The sequence below is a fragment of the Populus alba genome, chromosome 13, assembly GCF_005239225.2.
Source record: "Populus alba chromosome 13, ASM523922v2, whole genome shotgun sequence".
Taxonomy (NCBI): domain Eukaryota; kingdom Viridiplantae; phylum Streptophyta; class Magnoliopsida; order Malpighiales; family Salicaceae; genus Populus; species Populus alba.
Window position 1 is genome coordinate 7,603,014 of NC_133296.1, and position 22,268 is coordinate 7,625,281.

A 22,268-nucleotide genomic window follows, 5' to 3' on the forward strand; every position below is an offset into this window, starting at 1 on the left:
CAGCCCATTAAATTACTTATCCACTGCATTGTTTTTAACTGTTTTGAGTACAGATATATCCAAGTCGCCCGTACAGTTGCCAAATAGATGGTTTGATCAAGTTGATAACCCACGTGTATGGTCCAGATTAAAAGGAAGCAAAGGTGTAGCATAGACACACATGTAGCCAATCTTGTCTTTCGAATCACAAAACCAAGCATCATCAATTGAAGAAAACATTTTTTTACGAAAATTTGAGGTACGCGATCTCTCTTATCACAATTCAACTGTAATGGTAATGGTGCTCACGATTTTCTTTCTAGAAGATTAAAATTCTTTTGATCATAATTGAAATTGCATTTCCTCATTCTTTTCCCCTTAGATTTTAAAATTATTTGCCTTTCAGTGTTGGATTCAAAAAAGAAAAGAGAGAGTGGTAGATCTCTACTAAGCAATTCGAATTTCATTATTTTCGAGTAGAAATGATATTTTGGTTTGATTAGGGTTTTGTGGATCTAATTTTATCACTTATTTTTCTCTACTAAATTTGAATTAGATTTAATTTGTTATTGATTTGTTTCAGTAGAAATGGAGCAGGCCGAACTGACTACGGAGCAGGTTGGTGGTGATCTCATTTCTTTTTTAGGCATTTCTTACATGCTTGTTATTATTATTATATATTTTTTTTAATAGGTTCTTAAGAGGGATATCCCATGGGAGACTTACATGATGACAAAGCTAATCTCTGGGACGGATCTTCAACTGTTGAGGCGTTATGATAATAGACCGGAAAGTTTCAGGGCACAATTGCTAGATGATGTATTCAAACCAAATCACTCTGTTCTGTTCTGTGTGTATTTGTTTTGACCTGAATGTATTTTTCACTTTATCCTTTGTATTCAAACCATGGCAGGATGGTCCAGCTTATGTTCGGGTTTTTGTTACCATTTTACGTGACATTTTTAAGGAAGAAACAGTCGAATATGTTCTGGCTTTGATTGATGAAATGCTTGCAGGTATTAATTCATGTTTACTAGCTTATATTCCCCTGCCTGTTATTATGTGTTTCTTTTAGCTCTTCAGCTTATTTTCATTTCTTCTGGCAGCAAACCCGAAAAGAGCCAGATTGTTCCATGATAAGTCTCTTGCAAATGATGATCCTTATGAACCTTTCCTAAGTTGAGTACTTTGTTTATATAGTTTCTTTCATTGTAATTGTTCAGGTCAAGTTTCCCTTTCTTTCTTTTTTCCTTAGCTTTCTGCTAAACAACTTCCATTAGGTGCACCCTGTTTAGGGTTGTTGTGGAATCGCAAAGTCTTGGGCTCCATTTTTTTCTTTGTTAACATATAAAGGAAGAAATGTATTAGAGAGAGATAGAGAAGAATGTAAATAAACAGATTAGAAAGTAAGTAATCCTCTAAAATGAAAAAGAAAAAGGAATACCTTTGAAATTGAAGGAGCTATCCATTTCTGATGCGTCAGCTTGACACACCCTCCTAAAAGCCTCTAAGCATTGCGCAAAATCTTCATTACTTGCAATTTGGCCAATTGTTTTTGTATTTCACTAGAGTTTAGTTTCATTTGCATCCGACTTAACTTACGAAACAGTTAACCCCGCAACTTTTTTTTTTTTTTTGAGAGTGACTATTATGATGTTAGTATAGATGCTAAGCCTTCATGGCAAATTCATAATTATGATGACAATTGTGAATTGAAAATTTTGACGGTTGTGCCTGTTTGCTCATGAAACTAGGCTTAAAAGTAATATTTGATTTATTTTAGTTGTTCATCAACATATAGATCCCAAGCCTTTTTGTTTGACTTTCAATGTAGTTACTCATTTTATCTTGTCAAAACAATGAAAACTAAAACGAACCGCAATTTGGTCCACTTTCAGATTGCTTTGGAAAGGCAACTGGTTCATACAAGAAAAGAGCTGCAAGATACTTGCTTTGATTGTAAGGTATTGGCAAGATGATCCTCTATCGTTATAGAATGAAGTTTCAAGAAATTAGTCACGTTGATTTCTTCATAACACAACATGGTAACTTGGTATTTTTTGTGTTTGGTTCAGTGCTAGGCCAAAAACTCAAGATGGCCTTCTTTCAAATGGAGAGGCCTCAAATTCAAAGAGCAAAATTATTACTTGCATTGATGATGTGCTGAAGGGATTGGTTGAATGGCTTTGTGCCCAGGTTGGCATTCTGGTTTTAGAAAATAATTTAGTAGGTTTTAGTTTAAATGATACTCATTGTCACCCTTCACTCTTGAACTGTAATGTCATTTAGCTGAAGAAGCCTTCACATCCTAGTCGTTCCATTCCAACTGCAATCAGTTGTCTATCAACATTGCTTAAGGAGCCTGTGGTCAGATCTTTGTTTGTACGGTTAGATGGCGTGAAGTTGCTGATTCCATTAATTTGTCCAGCATCTACTCAGCAATCCATTCAGGTAACCTTTATCACACTTTGTACTCTCTCTACACTGGCTTTGACATGATTAAATTCTGTTATCTGACAGGCTGGATGAGCATTGGATACAGCTTGTGGTTTTTTTCATGCAAGCTTTAAATTCTAGAACTCATTAACAAGTTGCCGTTCATTTTATTGATAGCCTTTTCTCTTTGTCACAGCTTCTTTATGAAACTAGTCTCTGTGTCTGGCTACTATCTTACTATGAACCTGCAATTGAGTACTTGGCTACTTCAAGAACCTTGCCGCGACTAGTTGACGTTGTGAAGAGTTCCACAAAAGAGAAGGTGAGGTTGATTCTTTACATATTTTCCAGTAAATACGATTTGTTGCACTTGTGTATTTATTAACTTTCTTCATGTTGCATTTCTGGACATTAAGAATTTTCTGTTGTGGGTTGATCAGTCACAAGAAGCAATCTGCACAAGCTCTATTGCTTGACAGATTTTGTCCTTGCCTTTATTTGGCAGTTTACTATGCTTACTTCCCTATACAGAGAACATATGCTAGGATTTATCTGATTTTATCAGGTTGTTTCTGTTGGCTTCTGCTAGGTTGTCAGAGTGGTTGTCTTGACCTTTAAAAACTTGCTTTCCAAAGGTGCATTTGGTGCTCAGATGGTAGACCTTGGATTGCCACAAATTGTTCAAAATTTGAAAGCACAAGCATGGAGTGATGAGGTAAGAGAAGCAGAAAGTTTAACTCCTTCCATTTGATTTTTAATTTTGTTTTGAGGATATATGGAATACGGAATTTAAGGAAATGATGAAGTATTATTCCTTCATTGCCTTCCTGGATGCTGGTCTACTCCCTATCTTCCATACAAAAATGTGCAATGCAAACGTACTAAAATTCTTCATTCTGTTCTTTTTTTTTTTTTTTTTTTGTAATAAGGGGCTTTCAGTGATTTTATTCTTATATATCCTTTCTCATTCTTTTCAGTTAGGCATTTCGGTTATTCTTATCTTTATTATTGCTGGTCTTTAATTGTTAATTTGTGATCACAAGTTAAATGCTCAAATTCTAGTGATTGTAACTTAATCTATTGTTAACCATCAGTTTTGGATTGGCTACACAATCTGACAACTGTTTGCAGTTATATATGGGGATGGACGTTTTTGAATGCTTTTAAAATGTTCTTTCAGCACTTTCTATTTGTGTGGAATAACTTGAGTCGTACTACTCCTTAACTTCGGTACTATGTTTCATGGAGTACATTGTCTTTCTGCTGCAGTTAAAGCTTTTTAGAAGGGTCACAGTAGCTATACCAAAGTGGTGTCATGTTCCTGGGTACTGTTTAAGTGCTACTCTTGTAACCATAGCAGTGAAGAGGAAAATAACTTGTGTTTTATTTCTTTTTCAGATTTTTTACTTTTTAATTAAGTCTTTGAATTATTTTTTCCTGGTGAATTGGATTTTTTTTATAGTAGTCCTTTATTTCTGAGACTTTATTATTCCTCAACTTTCTCATCTTCAAGAAATCTTTTAGTAGATGTGAATTTGATGATTATTCTTTGAAATTTTTATTCAAGCATGTTGATAATTGGTAGAAATGTGGTGATTTATTTACTTAAATCATTGTTGACTGGTGTTATTTAACTTAGGATTAAATAGATCCCTTTTGTTTGCCCTTGCGCTATCACTTCCTCCCTTTTCTCTATTTCTATGCATGTGCGTTGTGAATTTTGAACTGAACCTGTGCTTCATTCTAATGCTCGAGTTGCGTTTTATTTAAAAAAATATCTAGATTCTATCCTGTGGCTTCTTAGTTTAGATGTATGTGTCATGAAGTTTATCACAAGAGATTCTGTTACTTGTAGAGTTTATCAAAGTGATTGTGATTTGAATTATGCCTATAATCTTTTACTTCTTTTTTTAACTAGTTTTGTCTTGGATGGCTTTGAATTTGTCCCAGGACCTACTGGAGGCTCTGAACCAACTAGAAGAGGGGTTAAAGGATAACATTAAGAAATTGAGTTCTTTTGACAAGTACAAGCAAGAAGTTCTACTCGGCCATCTTGATTGGTCTCCTATGCACAAAGATCCTGCTTTCTGGCGTGAAAATATAACTAATTTTGAAGAGAATGATTTCCAGGTACTTGTTTTTATCTTCTCCTACCTTAATTAAGCACTTTGACGAGCTTCACCAGAAGTATGATAGATGGAAACAATCATAATTTTCTTGTGGCCTTTCTTTAAATGCATAAATTTCTTGAATCTTGTGTGGTTCTTGTCCATTGGCTTTGGGGGTTGATGTCATTTCTGTGTAATTTGAAAGAGTTGTCTATTGACAAGAGCTTGACGATCTAAGATGGGTTTAGGGGATCGGCCTGTATTAAAAACTTGTATTTTAAGATTTGAAACCCACATTTCTATTTTACTCCTGGATATAAAAAAATCCCTGTTGCATTACCATATTAAAGAAAATAAAATTTGTAAAATGTATTCATGATTACAACACACTAGTCCATAGCCTTGCAATTTAGATTGTAGCTATTATTCCCGTGTAGCATGTCCACTCTATTCTCTAAAATAAAATGGAAATAGCCAAGATTGGTATTAGCAAGAATAAAGTACAAAGAAAGTTTTTGATCTCCTCTCCATTAGTCTATTGATTAAACATGTATGAAGACTGCTGCCAATTGAAAGCAAGTGTAGTGAGAGCATCCCTCTCTCACTGAGGCTTGCTTGTGTTGTTCTCTTTGAAAAGCATTCAAACTTGGAAGGGTACAGCTTACAAGTTGTAAAATTATTATCACTCACCGAGTCTTGATGAAGCCTGCTCTTTGATCATTAAGCTTCCTGTTTTTTCTGCTCTTTGTTTTTTTTAAGAAAAGAATAATATACCGTGATCAATGCTTTGGCTTGAGGAAATCACCTTGTCTTCTTCCTTTTTTCTTTTTTTATTGTATCCTTCGGTTTCTTTTAGTTATTGAAAATCAGCAAGGAAAAGGACAAACCCACCACAACTGTTAAATCACAAGGATCCCCAGATGGTTCTTGCATTGATTCTGTATATTTATTTTGGGGTTCAAAAGTTGAACTCCTTGTAGGTTAACTCTAAAATTTTAAATACCTAATTTAGGTCTCTATTACAATTGGGATTGAGCCACTAGTAGCATCAGTGTTAAGTTCCTCAGATAAATGTATAGTTGATACACTCTTCTTGCTTGAATTTGATTGTATTCTAAATCCATTTCTTAGTTTTGCTCAATAACAGATAAGTCACCTCTCTATTGCAAGTTCCAAACATGGGACTATATAGATTGTATGATAGGTTTTGTTCCATGTGATTTGAAGGCTAGAAAAATGTGCATCAAAATCATGACAACTACGGAACAAAATAAAACCAGTATATTAATTATTGTTTTTAGATTATTTCTCTTAAAATATGGAACCACTGCAGTGCTTATATGCCTTCTGATACAGATTCTGAGGGTCCTCATCACAATTTTGGACACATCCAATGATCCAAGAGCCCTGGCTGTTGCTTGCTTTGATCTCTCGCAGTTTATACAGAACCATCCTGCTGGGAGGGTCATAGTGACGGATCTTAAGACCAAGGAAAGGGTGATGAAACTGATGAACCATGAAAATGCAGAAGTTACCAAAAATGCTCTCCTCTGTATTCAAAGGCTCTTTCTAGGTGCGAAGTATGCAAGCTTTCTGCAGGTCTGATTCTCTCCTTGTGAGGCATCCAATTACACCGTATGGGTGTACATCACCTGCTTCCGGATTGCTTCCATGAGCAGATACTGAACTCTGCGCCTTTTATTTTTATTAGATTTTGGAAAACTGCAAAGAATTAATTTATTCTACCGAAGGAGACTTTGAGACTTGGAAGAGAATAATTGTATCATGTTTTGTTTTGGGTGTATATACATTTCAAGAGTTTGTTAATCGATCAATAATGTATGAATACTTGATTCAGGGAGCTGCACACAAATATCTTTCTTTGTATCTCTGGTTCTGTGGATGTATGCTTTCTGTGGATTTGGTCTAAAAATTGGCATTAACCGAAAGCAAGCAGAAGGGCAGAAGGTTTTTCACACTTGAAGTCCGGTGCCAGGTTTGTCTGTCTTGTATGATGATTTTCTTGGCCACAAGTAAGGAGGTTTTTGTGGTGGCCTGGATGGTTTTTGTTTTAAGCTGCGGGGGTTTTGGGAGGTTGATCACCACCAACCAATCTCTCGTAATGTATGTCAGTCTATTTCAGTTATCTTTCGTAAGAAATACTGTTTAGTTGGGTTATAGATAGTTTTTTTATTAGAAATATACTAAAATAGTATTTTTTGTATTAATATATAATATATTAAAACAATCTTAAAAGAATATATATATTTTTTAAATTATAGTTGAATTGCAAGACCGATTGTGGAATAGCAACGAATTGCTCCCCTTTGACCCTTCACTTCATCACTGTATAGGAAAAGCAAATACAATACATGTAAACGATAAGAGCAAACGATTTTCCAAATTAGAATATATTCTATGAAGCTCTTATTGTGAAAGATTGCAATGATCTAAAACTTATATGAATAAAGAAAATTTAATGTATAAACATGAAGCTCTTAACCAATGCATGTACATGATACCCGCGTTTGGAAACGCGGGTTAACCGGCATTTCTAAAATTTTTTTTTTTGTAAAAAATTAATTTTTATTTGTTTGTTTTGGATTATTTTGATACGCTGATCTTAGATTGCCTGTATTAATGAAGTTTATTTGTTTTGTTTCGAGTTTTTATTATTTTATTGCATCTCTCATGGGAATAGAATTAGAAGCAAAAGTTACCATTAAACTAGTTAAGGGAATATGAGTAAAAAAGACATAATTTAAATTGTTTTCTAAAGAATTAATGGCTTATTAGAAGTAACAATGATCAAGAAATTCTTTCTTATGAGCTTTTTATATTTACCTACCAGTTTCTCATTCTTCCTAGTTCAATGGAATTTATCCCTTTAGAGATATATAGATTTTTAGGTAACCTATTCTACCTTAGAGGCATTCTTATAGCGGTTAATTGATGATACTTTGTGATTAATAATTAATACTTAGGAAAGGTAATTATAACAAAAATTAAAAGAGCTCCTTATCATTTTCACTATTTGTCTATTTATAAATTATTATGGATTGAAATGGTAGAATAATGGAATTGTCATTGCTAAAAAAACTTTCCAAGCATGTAATTGGAGGTATGAATGTTTTTTTCATGAGATATATTTGGTATTGAAAGAAGATATATTTGGTATTGAAAGAATAATTAAAGACAAAATAATGTTCAGGTTTTTTTAAACTACAATATTGACATTGATTTGTCCTTCAATGTACAAACTTTAACTATAGAGTTGAGGGCTTCTTTTATCCTTTTCTTTTATTGAAATAGTTCAAATACAAAATTACCCTTAGGTTTCAACAAAAACAAGGCTGCATGTAGGGGTGTTTTTGTATTTTTCATGTAGCTTTATTATAAATATTATTTTGGGTCAGGGGTAATTAGGTGTTTATATGTATATAAAGTATTATTTATATTCAAAAACAGCTGAAACGTGTTTAGTACGCGCCAGTAGGTGGGCGCAGCCCGTGCCATTCAAGTGGAGCGTGCGGCCCCAAAATCAAACCATAAGGCGGCGTTCGATGCGCCTCACCACCTGGTAGGAGTTTTTTTCCCTCCCTTCCTCTCTCCTCCTAGAAAATCATGCTGCCCATTACAAAATATATATATATATATATATATATATATATATATATATATATATATATATATATATATATATATATATATTGGCATGATTGTCAGATCCAAGGTCGCTTGGATCAAGCATGGTTGCTAAACTCAAGGCGCTTAGGTTAGGCATATTTGCTAGACCCAAGTGCCTGGCTTATCAAGACCCGTAAGCATTTAACCTGATTATTTTTTATATATATATTATTTTTTTAAAAAAATAATGCATTATTTATGTATATTTTTTCAAATAAATTTTTGGTTTATGTTTTAATTAGATTGTACTTATTTTTAAATGATATTAGATGTGTTTAGTTTCTAGAGAGGTAGGTATAATTCATATGTGGTTTTTTGTGACATAGTTGCCGAACCTAAGTGCCTGACTTACCAGGTCCACAAGCGCCTAACCTAGTTATATATATTAAAAAAAATGCATTATTTTTGTATATTGTTTCAAATAAAATTTTGGTTTATGTTTTAATTAGATTGTGCTTATTTTTAAATGATATTCGATGTGTTTAGTTTTTAGAGAGATAAGTATGATTCATTTATGATTTTTTTTTTAATTTTCTATAGATTTTTTTTAGGATTTTTAATAAGTGTAGCCTTGCATTGTTATATATGTGTGTGTGTGTGTGTAATTATTCAATAAATTTTATATGGATCTGGCATAGTTGTCAGACCTAAAGTGTTTAGATCCAACATTTTGCTAGATCCAAGGTGTCTGGACTTGGCGCCAGCCATGTCCAAAGTACTTTGACTTGGCAATGCTGCTACATCCAAAGGAATATGGGTTTGATATATTTGTCAAACCCAAGTTAATGTGAGTCAGATATATTTGCTAAACTCAAGTATCTGACTTACCAGGTCCGCAAGCGCTTGACCTGATTATATATATATATTAGTTTTTTTTTTAAAAAAAATAATGCATTATTTGTGTATATTTTTTTAAAATAAAATTTTGGTTTATGCTTTAATTATATTGTGCTTATTTTTAAATTATATTGAGTATGTTTAGTTTTTAGAGAGGTAGATATGATTTATTTGTGATTTTTTCTTAATTTTATATAGATTAATTTTTTTAATATTGATTTTTTATAGGATTTTTAATAAGTATAGCCTTGCATTGTTTTTTTTTTTTTTTCAATTATTGTTTAATAAATTTTATGTGGGTTTGTCATGGTTACCAGATCGAAAGTCACTTGGGTTTGACATAGTATTTACAAATCTAATTTTAAATTGCCATTATAATAACGACTTATATTATTTGTGAATTGACTCACAATAACACACAAACCATTTATCTAGTTATATACTATTTTTGTTTTTTTCTCTCTCTGGGATAGTAGGAATTCCTATCCTGATGCTTGATAGTCTCTTACCTAGGTTATCACATGTTATAAATGTGTTTCAAGTGTTATAACTCTTGTTTTTTAATTTTAAAATATATTAAATTAATATTTTTTTAATTTTTAAAAATTATTTTATGTTAATCAAAATGTCTGAAAATATAAAAAAAAAAAATTAAAAATAAAAAAATTTAAATGTTTTTAAAAATAATTTTAAAATACAAAAACAAAAGCGGCTCTTTTCTGCGACATGAAGCCCATAGAGCCACAGGCTTAAGTCTGCCAGTGGTCTAATCGGGGTTGAGAAACGAGAGAATGGAGAAAGACGAGAGAGGGAAAGAGAAGGAGAGGGAGAAAGTATGCAAGAGGTGCAAGCAGACATTCACTTCCTCCTCCAACACTTCTTCTGCTTGCCGTTTCCATCCATCTATTTTTGTCTGCCGTCGTCATGATGACCAAAAAAGGTACCTTTCTTCTTTCTCCCTTTCTCTGTATTATATGCATTCATGCGAGTGGGTTTGGACCTTTTACTGGTGGTTTCTCATACCCTTTTGCCCAATTCGGATATTTTTTTGAAAAATATCTTTCCCGATTCAATTAATTTCTTTTATTTTAGCTGAAATTATAAAGAAACACCATCGTCCATAATTCTTTCTCGTTCTCGATATTTTTTTATTAGTGATAGCATAGGAGACCCTTTTAGTTGGTTTCAGTGGCTGAATGCAGAAAAAACATCTTGTTGGTTCTATCTTTAGGTGCCGAGTGATGTGAGCATGGGCCACCTTAATCGTAGAATAAGTGATTTAGTTTTTAGCCTCATCTGGTTAATGAGAACCTTGCATCGCAGCAGGATCTGGAGATGTGGAAGCTAAAGTTTAAATATTCAGTGAAATCTTTTCGAGTAAGATTTATAAGTATCTAGAAATGCTTTTGAGTGATTGAAACTCATTTGAATCAAACGGGAGTTGCTTTAGAGCCTCATAATTTATGTTGATACAACTTTATGGATCATCAAATTCAGGACTCCATTCACAAGGATATAACAGGAGGCGGATTTTGGGTAGCATTTGATAACCCATAAGCACTTTAATTGTATTTCCTTTCTAGAAGTGAAAAATGTGTTTGGCAGGGCACTTTAAAGTTTTTCATTTTTCCATGTCAATGTGAAATTGGAAAAGCAATGCATTATATACAAAAGCTGTTTTCGGAGGGTAAATTTTTCTTCTTTAAATTAGTGATGCCATCTCCTTCTCTAGCATTTGGAAGTATGTTCCTCAAATTTTTCTGTCATTGTGAGAGTCCATTGTTGCTTCATTGTCACCTCTGCACTTTACATCACATATTTGTATCCAAAATATGAGTTTGAATGCAGCATCTATAATGAGCACAAACAGAGTTGTTTTGGTTAGTTTTAGGAAGAACATTGTTTTGCTTTTGCTTCTTTATTTTCATTGGAGGTAGAGTGTCAGCGGATTTCATGTTCTGTAGATTGCTTTATTAGAATGTCATTCAGGTAAAGGTCAGATCACTGTGATTTTGGCTTTCTGCAGTAGTTTGTGCAACTGCTCTAGTGCTGCAATTAGTTATTTGAGTCTCATCAATGATGAAAAGAGATTGTTTGTAGTCATAGTGATGAGGGGTGGGAAATCAGAAGTGTTGTGTTTCGACTTATGATGGTTTTATGGTTAAAATTCATTGCAAGTTTCATTTTGTTTAAACAAGAACTGAATCCAAATATATGGTAGCATTTTGGTTGAAAAATGCTGAAGTCATGTTTGTAGGATGAACTTATGCTAGCTAGCGCTTTTGTATTCTTGGTTGGTTGAAGGTACTATGAATTGGGACCTGAAGATCCACCATATGCTGCGAAATTTTATGATTGTTGCGGGGCTGAGGACCCTGAGGCATCTGGCTGCACTACCAGTTTTCATGTGTCATATGATGATTGATGTAATGTTTCTCTTCATCACCTAGATTTTGACTGGATTAAATCTGAATATATATATATATATATATGCGTGCTTTATTATCGGGTGTATGTAAATGTATCATGGGATAATTTTCTTTTGTTAGGTACTTTGCAATAATGTTACACCTTAAATTAGGTTTTAGGGGGTCCCTCTCTATCTTTATTTTATGTTGAGTATGACTTCTGATTCGCAAAACAAGTTGGTTTTTAAGGAACATGTTTGGCAAGAGTTGAAATCAAATTATCACATCGATCCTTGATCCGACTAATGCTTGTTATGGTCCTGTTGCACTGGTTTATTCACAATCGTTAAATCATGTGAAGTTGTTTTCGAGCTTGTGTTTGAAACTATCATTTCCTATGTATTGAAGGCACTGTTGTTGTTGCATGGTCATCATTCCAGAAATATAGTATTGATAGAAAACCTTATTGTTAGACATGCCACACCTACAAATAATACACATCCACAAGGAAAGAAGAGAACTAGTCGAATACAGACCAAAGACATGTTTTTCGGCAATGGAGTTTACCGTGGTTCAATCACAAAGTAGCAATATGATTCTTGATACTTTGGATTTAGAACATGGTTATTCTCCCCTTCTATTCAATTCTATTAGGAAGTTCATCAAAGTTAAAATTATCAGCTCTAAGAAGGGCACTCATTGGATGAGATTTTGATCAACTTTGATTGTTGGCCGAGCATTGTTCATCAAATTCAGCGGAAATTGGTAATGAGATTAGATGGAGGACTAACCGTGTCTCCAAATTAGAGTCTCAGGGATCTAATTTCCTAGTTTTGAATTATAGGGTTCAGTATGATTTAGAACATTGTAAACATGTTTTTTTTTTTTTTTTTTTTTTTTGGCTTTTCATGATTCTGGTGAGGTTGAGGCTGGCAGAAGAGTACTCAGTAGAGAAGCAAACATGCCTTAATTATTTGTTGAGTTGTTTTAAATATTAATTGATAATTACAACTGGTGTGGACTTCATGTGCTGTGATGATCTGCCTTTTGTTTACATTTTGTATTCCATGGTATAATTGGATTCTAAGTTTTATCCTTACGGGGAAACAAATATTAATTGCTTTTCATTATTCTGGTGGGTTTAATCTATCAATTCTCATACTTCTATATTTTTATATTTACAAACATAATCCAATATTTTCACATGAATCACATTCGTTATTAAACCCAATTCCATCATCATACAAATCAATTTTAAGCATAATAACATCATTTAAAAAGAACAACCAAGATGTAATATAAATTACGATATTCACAATCAATTTTAAACCTTCCTAACATCACTAAAACATTAAAAATCAACCTAAATCTAGTCAAATTTCTAAATCCCACAAAATTCTAAAGCCATAGTCTACCACTTTAATATTTTAAATTCTATAATTGGTTTTTAATTTGATCTTTATTCATGTCATCATAACAACTATTAACTAATAATTACATAATTTGGCATTTTCATTTAAAATTATATAAACCCAAAAAATAAAAACTGAGGATTTTCAATCTTTCTGTCCATAATCAATAAAAAAAAATGCATTTAATTGAAAATAACCTCTTACCACAAATAGTTAACCCAATTCTTTGAGTTTTTTTAACAATTTCCAAGAATTATCCTCTTTCTCGTCCAATTTGTTTATTTTCCCTTTTTATCCTCAAATTCACAATCCTTCTCTCTCTAGTTTTTCTACTATGATTTGATTACCTTGGTAGAAATTACTTAGTTCTTACTCTTTATGCCATATGATTTAAGAGAATATGGAGAAAATGAAGGAGAAGAAGAAGAATGTACAAGTTTTTTCCCTCTTGAATGACGTTGATTTCTTTTTAAAAAGAGAGAGGAGATTTTGCTTTTATTTATGACAATGCCGCTCTTAAATTGTTGACATGATACTTATATTAAATATTTGACCGTTAATATTTTTTGCATACCAATTTAATTTTTATTTCATATAAGTTTTTAAGCTAATTAATTAGGAGCTTTCATCTCTGGTCATAAAGATTTTTTTTTAATTTATTATTTTTCAATTTAAAATTACACTACTTAGTACTTATCATGGAGTTTATAAGTTGAGTGGCCATCTAATAAAGGAAAAGAGAAGACAATATCATTAGTTGCATAAAATATTTTTGAAGAAATTTAATACCTCTTATTTGACAACATCAATATCAAAGATCCAAGAGCCATCATCTAGATGAAGTTTCTCAATCATATTCTTTTTTCATTTATTTATTGTAGTTTTATGAAAGAAATGAGTATCTATTAGAGCCACTAAATCCTAGATTCCTTAAACTAAAAAAGTTCATTTTATAACAAGATGTCGTTATATTCTTTTTGAAACTCAGATTGAAGGTCAGTGAAAAAAATTAAATGATATAACACTAGAGATAGTTGATTACTTTAATTTTAGAATAAAGTCTCCTCTTTCCATAAGCTTTAATCTATTATGACCAGATATGATGTAAGAGATTTTTTCTTAATGCATAATTTTATGATAACAAACATCAATTTTAATCTAATCATTAGATTAGGCTAAAACATTTCTAGAAGATTATATAGGCTTTTTTTTTTCTTGAAGGTTAAAATTTCATAGTCATCAGAGTTTAGAAAGGCTTTTAGATAATACCCAGAAGTTATTTTTTAGGACTATAGAGAAGTTGCAGTTGAAGATAAAAAAATAAAAAACCTTAGACCATACAAATTGAAGTGGATGAATCAAGTTATCAAGATAACAAGGTAATCATGGATGGACATTATATTGTTTTGTTTTCTATAGATAAAAGATATTTTGATAATGTTTGGTGTGATGTGGTGTACATGGATTTATATCATCTATTGTTAGCTAGACCATGACAATATGACAGGAATGTCATGAATGATTAATGATGTAATACATATACATTTAGTATAAAGAAAAAGCATATAGTATTGATGTCTAAGAAAATAAGGCAATTGTTAAAAGAAAGGGTACAAAATATGTTTTTTTTTCTTAGTTTATGGAGAAGAAAGATATGGAAGAGAAGAAGAATATGGAGAATCAGAATGATGTGAGAAAATGTATGATATAGAACAAGTCATTAATGGCTAGTAATGGTTATGTAAAGATTTAGAGTGTTTTGAGAACTAATTATTGACTTATATTATTAGAGTCGGCTAATTATATAGTGTCAACATGCTTTAGATCAATAGAGCACAAGGGCATTAACATCCAATTTAATGATTGACAACAACAATAGCGTAGGTGAATAGATGGCCAGAACTCAATGACAAGTTCTTTCCAACAAAAAGATATTGGTGTAGGAGATTTTTCTTTAACAAGCAGTTTTGTGTTAACAAACATAAATTTTATTCCAACTATTGAATCAGTCCGAAATTTTACTTAAAGATTTCATAGGCATTTTTCTTTTATGGTGAAAATTTCATAGCTATCAGAATCCATAAAGATCTTCAAGTAAGGCCTAGAATTTTGCTATATTTTTCTAATAGATTTAATATTCTTTTTTTCTATTTAGATTAGATTTTTTTTTTCAATTTTGTTTAGGATGTTTTACTATTATATAAGTAACTTAGAAGATCTATAATAGAAAGTTTTATTAGAATATTTATACGGTGAAATATAAAGTAATAAAATTTTGAATTAGAGTTTATAGGTATAATTTTGTGTTGTTTGTTATTCTTATCTTTCATGTTTTGTTTGTATTTATGTCAAAATGATATCAAAATAATACTTAATCCAAATAAATAAATAATGAGTGGTATGAGATTCACTCATTTGTTTTGATATATCTAGATATTTTATTTACTAGAGCCGGTTTAGTACCACTTTTTGTTTTTTGTTTTCTATCTTTAGAAAACAAAAAATTATCTTATATCTTATATTTATGTTTTATTTTTTGTATTTTTTTTAACAAATATGTATGAAATAAAAATCTTAAATACACTTAATTTAAGAAATATAATAATATATTATTAATTAAAAATTATTAAAAGCAAAAATATTACGTAACTTAATTGTTATTATTAAATTATGACATCATGAAAATAACAAATAAGATTGCAATGCTAGTGGTGGCGGCAGTGATTATAATAATATAATGATTGATATGATGTTGAAAAATGATGATAAAGATTATAGTAATACTAATTTTTATGATTTTAATTGTATTAATAAATAAGTAGATTATTGTTTTGCATTATGTTATAGATTGGATAAAAAAATTTAACATAAAGAAAAATATCTAGGTATTGCTAATGATTTTCTAGTAAAAAAAAATAGTTTTAAAATGAGCGGGGATTGGCTCAAAAACATAGTTGAACAAAAACAAATAAAAATAATATCTTTTATAAAAAAAATATTGATATTTGTAATATATTGAATCAACCCGAGTTATCTTGTTAAATCAACAATCGAGGTTATGGAACTGTAATAACTTTATAAAAAGTAAATCAAAATATGTTATCTTATTAAATTAACAATCAAAATCATAAAACTATGATAATTTAAAAAAATAAATTAAAATAAATTATAAAGTTAAATTTTTATTAAATAATTCAATTATGATAACATTACATAGAATTACTTGAAAATATTTTTTTTTTATTTTCCATTTGTATATATCGTTGTTGTGCATCACTTTTGTCTATCGTGCATCAAACAATTTCCTTCTTTTTATGACATATATGAGAAAAAAAAGAATCCATTTTAACTATATTTCATTTTCTATACTCGAAAATCAAAATTCAAATGCAAAGTAGATAAATCAACATTTCATAAAAAAGCAGGTTTCAGCTTTGTTATACAAACCTCTAGAAAAGTAACCTATGACATAAATACCTTTGAGTTACTATCCTTCCTTAAAAGATACAGAGATAATAAATATAAAAATATATCTAGTTGAAAAGATAAAAATTAAATTTTTGTTTTTTTTAAAATAAGAAGTATATAAGAGACATTTTTTTAAGATAATATTTATTATTTATTATTTTTAAAATATCATTATAAAAAATTCTCAATTTCAAATTATCTAATTAAAACATGTAAAAATAAAAATGATTATTATCATATTTTTAAAACTCGATTTGAGAGTCAACCCAATATAAGGCTTGAGTCACGAGTGAGGTTGACTGTTGATTTTGGGTCAATGTAAAGACAAAAATAATAATTATTATTGTTTTAAAACTAGAATCAGGTATTAACCAGAGGTAAGGCATGGATCACATGTCATAAGGGTCAACCCGAGTTGACCTAGGTCAATATAAAATAAAATTGATTATTATCATAGTTTAAAAATTTGATTTGGGTGTCAAATGAGGGCAAAACCCGTGTCATAAATCAGAAATGTTAATCCGGGTTGACTTGAGTTAATGTAAGGATAAAAATAGTTATTATCATAATTTTGAAACCCAACCCGGGGATCAATCGGAGCAAAGCCTAGGTCACAAGTCGGGAGGTCAACACGAGTTGACCCAAGTTAACATATGGATAAAAGTTGTTATTATATTTTAAAACCCGACTCAAGAGTTTACTCAATGAAAGGTTTAGGTCACAAGTCAAGATGGTCAACCTGGCTGACACAATTTTAAAAAAAAAAAAAAACAAATCAAAGCAACCTTATTTTTATTAAATTTATTTTCATAATAGTCAACAAGTTCTTGATCTTTGTTTTATCATGGCTTGACTTAGGTTTTTAATAGGGTTAGGTCGAGTTAATCATTTCATCTATTTTTTCTTAAACTTGGACTAGTCTAGACCCTGGATCAACTTGTTAAGTCAGTGCTATTTTTATAATTAAGGTTATTATAAATTTATTAATTTCAACACTCAATATAAAACTATTATAAAAATAATATTATCTAATTATTATTTTTTAAATATGTAAGTTTGACAACAATATATATTAAGAGTTAAAAAAAAAATATATTATATTTTATCTTATTTAACATAACCAAATAGAATATATACACACACATACACAATCATTTTATCTTGTAAACTATTATCAAATACAATTATTTCTTTATCTTTTTTTTTTTTTTGTCTTGTCTTCATTATCTCTATCTTTATTCTTCTAGAACCATAATGAATCATTATACAAGGACACTTGTATATTTTGATAACCACACAAACCTTAGATTTATTCAATTTCTTTGGTGTTTTTTATTAATATATAAATTAATTAAAAAATACTTATAATATCAAATAAGAAATCATTAACTTACAAGGAGGGAAGAGAGAGAGTAAAACTACTTTCGTACGAGTGGCCTAACCACTGGAGACATGAACACCAACCCAAATAACTTGGTTCTCGTCTCTCCTTAAATTCTACTTTCGTTTAGGTTCTAACTTCCGACTACTTGAGTTGTGTTGTGTTACTTCTTCTGCTCTGTCACTTCTCTACATACATATCTACATGTCTCTCTGATTTGAAAGAAAAGAAGAAACAAAAAATAAAAATAAAATAAAAACACCCACATTACATCACATTCTCTTACACAATGTCAGCATTTTAGCATTTTACAACACAACCCACATCCCATTCAAAGAAAAAAAAACACATTCTCTCTATCTGCTCTGCTGCTATCCTATCATCAACTCGGCCTACAACATGTCTTCCAAAACCAGGTAAGAATAAGATCTGATTTTCTTTTTCCTTTTAGTTGCTGTTTTTACTTCAATGGGTGTTGCGAATTTAAATTTTGATTCCAAATATGGATTTTTCGTTCTTGATTATGTGATTATTGGGTTTGATCTGCTAGGGGGTTTTGAATTCAAAGTGCATATCCTTTTCTTTTCTTCTTTTTGTGTCAGTCTACTTTTTCACTGCAACTGGAGTTTCCTTTATCAATTTTGGATTTTGAGTTAACATTTGAAGTGGGTTTCGCTTCATTTATTTGTCTTAATCCTGATCTTTGCTTCATTATTATTTTCTTGTGATTTAGTTTCTTTCTTATTTGGATCTGTTCATTTAGCATTTCTGCCTCAAAAGTTAACATTTGATTTATGTATCTTTATATCTATGCTGGTGGATAAGTTTGATCTACGTGTGGACTAGTATAATTGTTGATTTATGTTTCCCAAATTTGGCGTAGATCCATCTTAATTTTGATTGGGGTTGCATTTTTTTTATGTATGTCTTGAATTTTGTGTTTAATATATAGTGGGTTTTTATGTGATAGTGTAATGGCGGTACTTTAAATCTTGAACAGATCTGGTTTGTCTGAAACTCCTAGCAAACCATCACCAGCAACTCCTAGAGTTAGTAAACTGAGCCGAGGAGTGGCTAAATCAGAGTCTGATTCACCATCTCCCTTGCAAAGTTCACGTCTTTCAGTTGACCGATCACCGCGATCCATTAACTCAAAGCCCACAATTGATCGGCGGGTACCAAAGGTCACTAGTGCTACAGCCCCTGAAGTAAGTGTGAATAAATGCAACAATTTTTTCTTGGTTCATCTTTGATGTTTTATGGCATGTTTGATTCTGCTTTCAAATATGTGTTTGGTTTCTGGAAGAAGGAACTTTTGGGGTACATTGTTTTCAATGGATGTCGTTTCCTTGTAACAAAAATGAAAGCATGGGAAAAACTGATTCTTGAAATTTCTTGAATTGGATATGTTTCCTTATGGGGAAACTATGAATGCTAGTATTGAGAAATTGGATGTTAGAGCATGTTTCTTGTGCCATTTCAGTTAATGCTTTTTGATGTAAATGGAGCTGCATGTGTCCTAGCTATGTTTTATTTTGAATGGAAAGTGAAATTTTTGGTTTCCTGCATTTATTGATTGATTGAATTTGGTTATCAGAAACCAAAGACACGAGTGGTGAAGGGTTCAGAGTTGCAGGCTCAATTGAATGCTGTTCAGGAAGATTTAAAGAAAGCAAGGGAACAGATAGAATTTATTGAAAAAGAGAGGGCACAAGCAATTGATGAACTGAAACAGGCACAGAAAGCTGCTGAGGATGCAAATGAGAAGCTTCAAGAAGCTTTGGTGGCGCAAAAGCGAGCCGAGGAGAATTCTGAGATTGAGAAGTTCCGAGCTGTTGAGTTGGAACAGGCTGGGATTGAGGATGCCCAGAAGAAGGAAGAGGAATGGCAGAAAGAGCTTGAAGCTGTAAGAAGCCAACATGCTTTGGATGTTACCACCCTTCTCTCTACCACTCAAGAGCTTCAAAGGTTGAAACAAGAACTGGCTATGATTACTGACGCAAAGAACCAGGCACTGAGCCACGCTGATGACGCAACTAAGATTGCTGAGATTCATGCAGAGAAGGTGGAGGTTCTTTCATCTGAGTTGAGCCGGTTGAATGTATTACTTGATTCAAAGCTTGAAACAGAGGCCAGCGAAAGCAACAAGATAGTGTTGCAGCTTAATGAGGAGATAGATTCATTGAAACAACAGCTTGAGAAATCTGAAGGTTTTGAGGAGAAGTTGATTGAAAGAGAGGCTTTCATAGAACAGCTCAATGTTGAGCTTGAAGCTGCCAAGATGGCCGAATCTTATGCATGTAACTTAGTAGAGGAGTGGAAAAACAGGGTTGAGGAATTAGAGATGCAAGCTGAGGAAGCAAAAAAGTTGGAGAGATCTGCATCGGAGTCATTAGGTTCAGTCATGAAACAACTTGAAACAAACAATGATTTATTGCATGATGCGGAAACTGAAATTACCGCTCTTAAAGAGAAGGTTGGGTTGCTGGAAATGACAATTAGAAGACAGAAAGGGGATCTTGAAGACTCAGAACATTCTCTTGGCATGGTAAAGGAAGAAGCATCGGTCATGGCAAAAAAGGTCAAGTCTCTGATGTCTGAGTTGGAAACTGTGAAGGAGGAGAAAGCCCAGGCTTTGAACAATGAGAAGCTTGCAGCTTCTAGTGTTCAAAGTCTGTTAGAAGAGAAAAACAAACTTATAACTGAATTGGAGAATTCCAGAGACGAGGAGGAAAAGAGCAAGAAGGCAATGGAGAGTTTAGCTTCAGCCTTACATGAAGTTTCTGCGGAAGCAAGGGAAGCCAAGGAAAGCCTGGTATCCAATCAAGTGGAGCATGAAAACTATGAAACCCAAATAGAAGACTTGAGATTGGTCCTAGAGGCAACTAATGAAAAATATGAAACTGTGCTTGATGATGCAAAACATGAGATTGATCTTCTTAGAAACACTGTTGAAGAATCCAAGAACCAATTTCAGAACTCCAAGGCTGAATGGGATCAAAAAGAAAAAAATCTGGGGAATTCTTTAAGGAAATCAGAAGAAGAAAACTCCTCGCTGGAAAAAGAAATAGATAGATTAGTGAATCTGCTGACACACACTGAGGAAGAAGCTTGTGGAATGAGGGATGAAGAAGCTCATTTGAAGGATAGCCTGAAGGAAGTAGAAGCTGAGGTGATTTCTTTGCAGGAAGCTCTTGTGGAAGCAAGGGTTGAGAGCATGAAACTAAACGAGAGTTTATTGGACAAAGAAAATGAGTTGCAGAACATTTTTCAGGAAAATGAAGAGCTCCGGACTAAGGAAGCTTCCTCGCATAAGAAGGTCGAGGAGTTATCTAAGTTGCTTGAGGAAGCTATGGCTAAAAAGCAAATGGAGGAAAATGGTGAGCTCACAGATAGTGAAAAGGACTATGATTTGCTTCCAAAGGTGGTTGAGTTCTCTGAAGAAAATGGACATGCGAGGGAAGAGAAGCCCACAATGGAGCTTCCACTACAACAATCTAATGAGCTGAACATGGAAAATGCACAGGAACAGATTAATGGTGCGACAAACAAGGCTGCTCAGATGGATGCTCACAAACTTGAGAATGTGAATGGAAATCCAAAGGAAGATGAGAGCAAAGAGAAGGAGGAGGATTCTGTGGAGGTTGAATTTAAGATGTGGGAGAGCTGCAAGATTGAAAAGAAAGAGTTTTCACCAGAAAGAGAAACAGAGCATGAATCCTCCTTCGAGGACGAAGTGGACTCCAAGGTGGATGGTGGTGAGAGCTTTGATCAAATAAATGGTTTATCTTCAACAGAGAATGTTGATGATGGTGGAAGCTCGCCTTCAAAGCTGCAGCAACAGAAGAAGAAGAAGCCTTTGCTCCGCAAGTTTAGTAACCTGCTCAAGAAGAAGGGAACTAGCAACCAGAAGTAGGGGGGCGGTAACCAGTTATGGCCTGACAAATGCCCTATTTAGCAGGCAGGTATATTTGATAATATCCTTCAACTGATTGTTTACTTTGTTGTTTTTGCTTCTGATTTTCAGATAGGTTTATAAGGAAGAGGTTTGTATTATCATTTGTTTTCCCCTCATTTGATTTGTTTACACGTAGGGGTGTATCTTGCATGTCATGGAGATTTTTTTCTTTCCCTTGCCCTTGTCTAAATTCATGAAAAGGAGTGGTGTATAATTGTATTTTAATGTGCTTTCGTGGTTTTACATTAAAAAAAGTTTATTGTTAATTGTTGGTGAAGATGTAGGATTAAATTGATTCGGGCGAAATTGTTCTTTATGAATATCCCTTTCTTCTGTCCCATAAAATTTCACCATTTTCAGAGGTGACAAGTCTTCAGAACAGCCAGATGAAGTATTATAAGCTTCTTTGAGTAAACTGAAGTGGCTTCTAGCAATGCATGAGCTAAACAGGGATTGATAATAACTCAATGGTAGGTATTTAGCATGAGGTAAAGCAGGAACTTGTTGCCTCCATATTTAAATGTTCTTGGAAATGCCAAATTGCCCAGAATTTACAGAGAGATCGGGTGTTCTAGCTTGAGCTTGCAAAGGGGA

The 22,268-nt window shown here is 32.4% G+C and overlaps 3 protein-coding genes across 4 annotated transcripts; all 3 read left to right on the top strand.

The window, feature by feature from the left end:
- Nucleotides 1–251: 251 nt before the first annotated feature.
- On the top strand, nt 252–6,410 carry LOC118053547 (V-type proton ATPase subunit H). 2 transcript variants are annotated; one of them, XM_073404080.1, is made up of 12 exons: nt 252–274; nt 566–597; nt 673–798; nt 893–995; nt 1,086–1,156; nt 1,876–1,943; nt 2,055–2,175; nt 2,269–2,430; nt 2,612–2,737; nt 3,005–3,130; nt 4,366–4,545; nt 5,880–6,410. In XM_073404080.1, the coding sequence occupies exons 2-12, from the start codon at nt 568–570 to the stop codon at nt 6,126–6,128; spliced, it is 1,362 nt and encodes a 453-aa protein (XP_073260181.1). In that variant the 5' UTR covers nt 252–274; nt 566–567; the 3' UTR covers nt 6,129–6,410. The 2 variants fall into 2 exon arrangements, with proteins under 2 accessions (XP_073260181.1, XP_073260182.1); XM_073404081.1 differs by having other exon boundaries at nt 258–274; nt 563–597.
- A 3,354-nt stretch (nt 6,411–9,764) lies between these two features.
- LOC118053546 (uncharacterized) lies at nt 9,765–11,761 on the top strand. The gene is made up of 2 exons (XM_035064839.2): nt 9,765–9,987; nt 11,352–11,761. The coding sequence occupies exons 1-2, from the start codon at nt 9,839–9,841 to the stop codon at nt 11,470–11,472; spliced, it is 270 nt and encodes an 89-aa protein (XP_034920730.1). The 5' UTR covers nt 9,765–9,838; the 3' UTR covers nt 11,473–11,761.
- A 5,970-nt stretch (nt 11,762–17,731) lies between these two features.
- On the top strand, nt 17,732–21,940 carry LOC118053545 (WEB family protein At3g02930, chloroplastic). The gene is made up of 3 exons (XM_035064838.2): nt 17,732–18,132; nt 18,717–18,924; nt 19,314–21,940. The coding sequence occupies exons 1-3, from the start codon at nt 18,116–18,118 to the stop codon at nt 21,630–21,632; spliced, it is 2,544 nt and encodes an 847-aa protein (XP_034920729.1). The 5' UTR covers nt 17,732–18,115; the 3' UTR covers nt 21,633–21,940.
- The last annotated feature ends 328 nt before the right edge of the window (nt 21,941–22,268 follow it).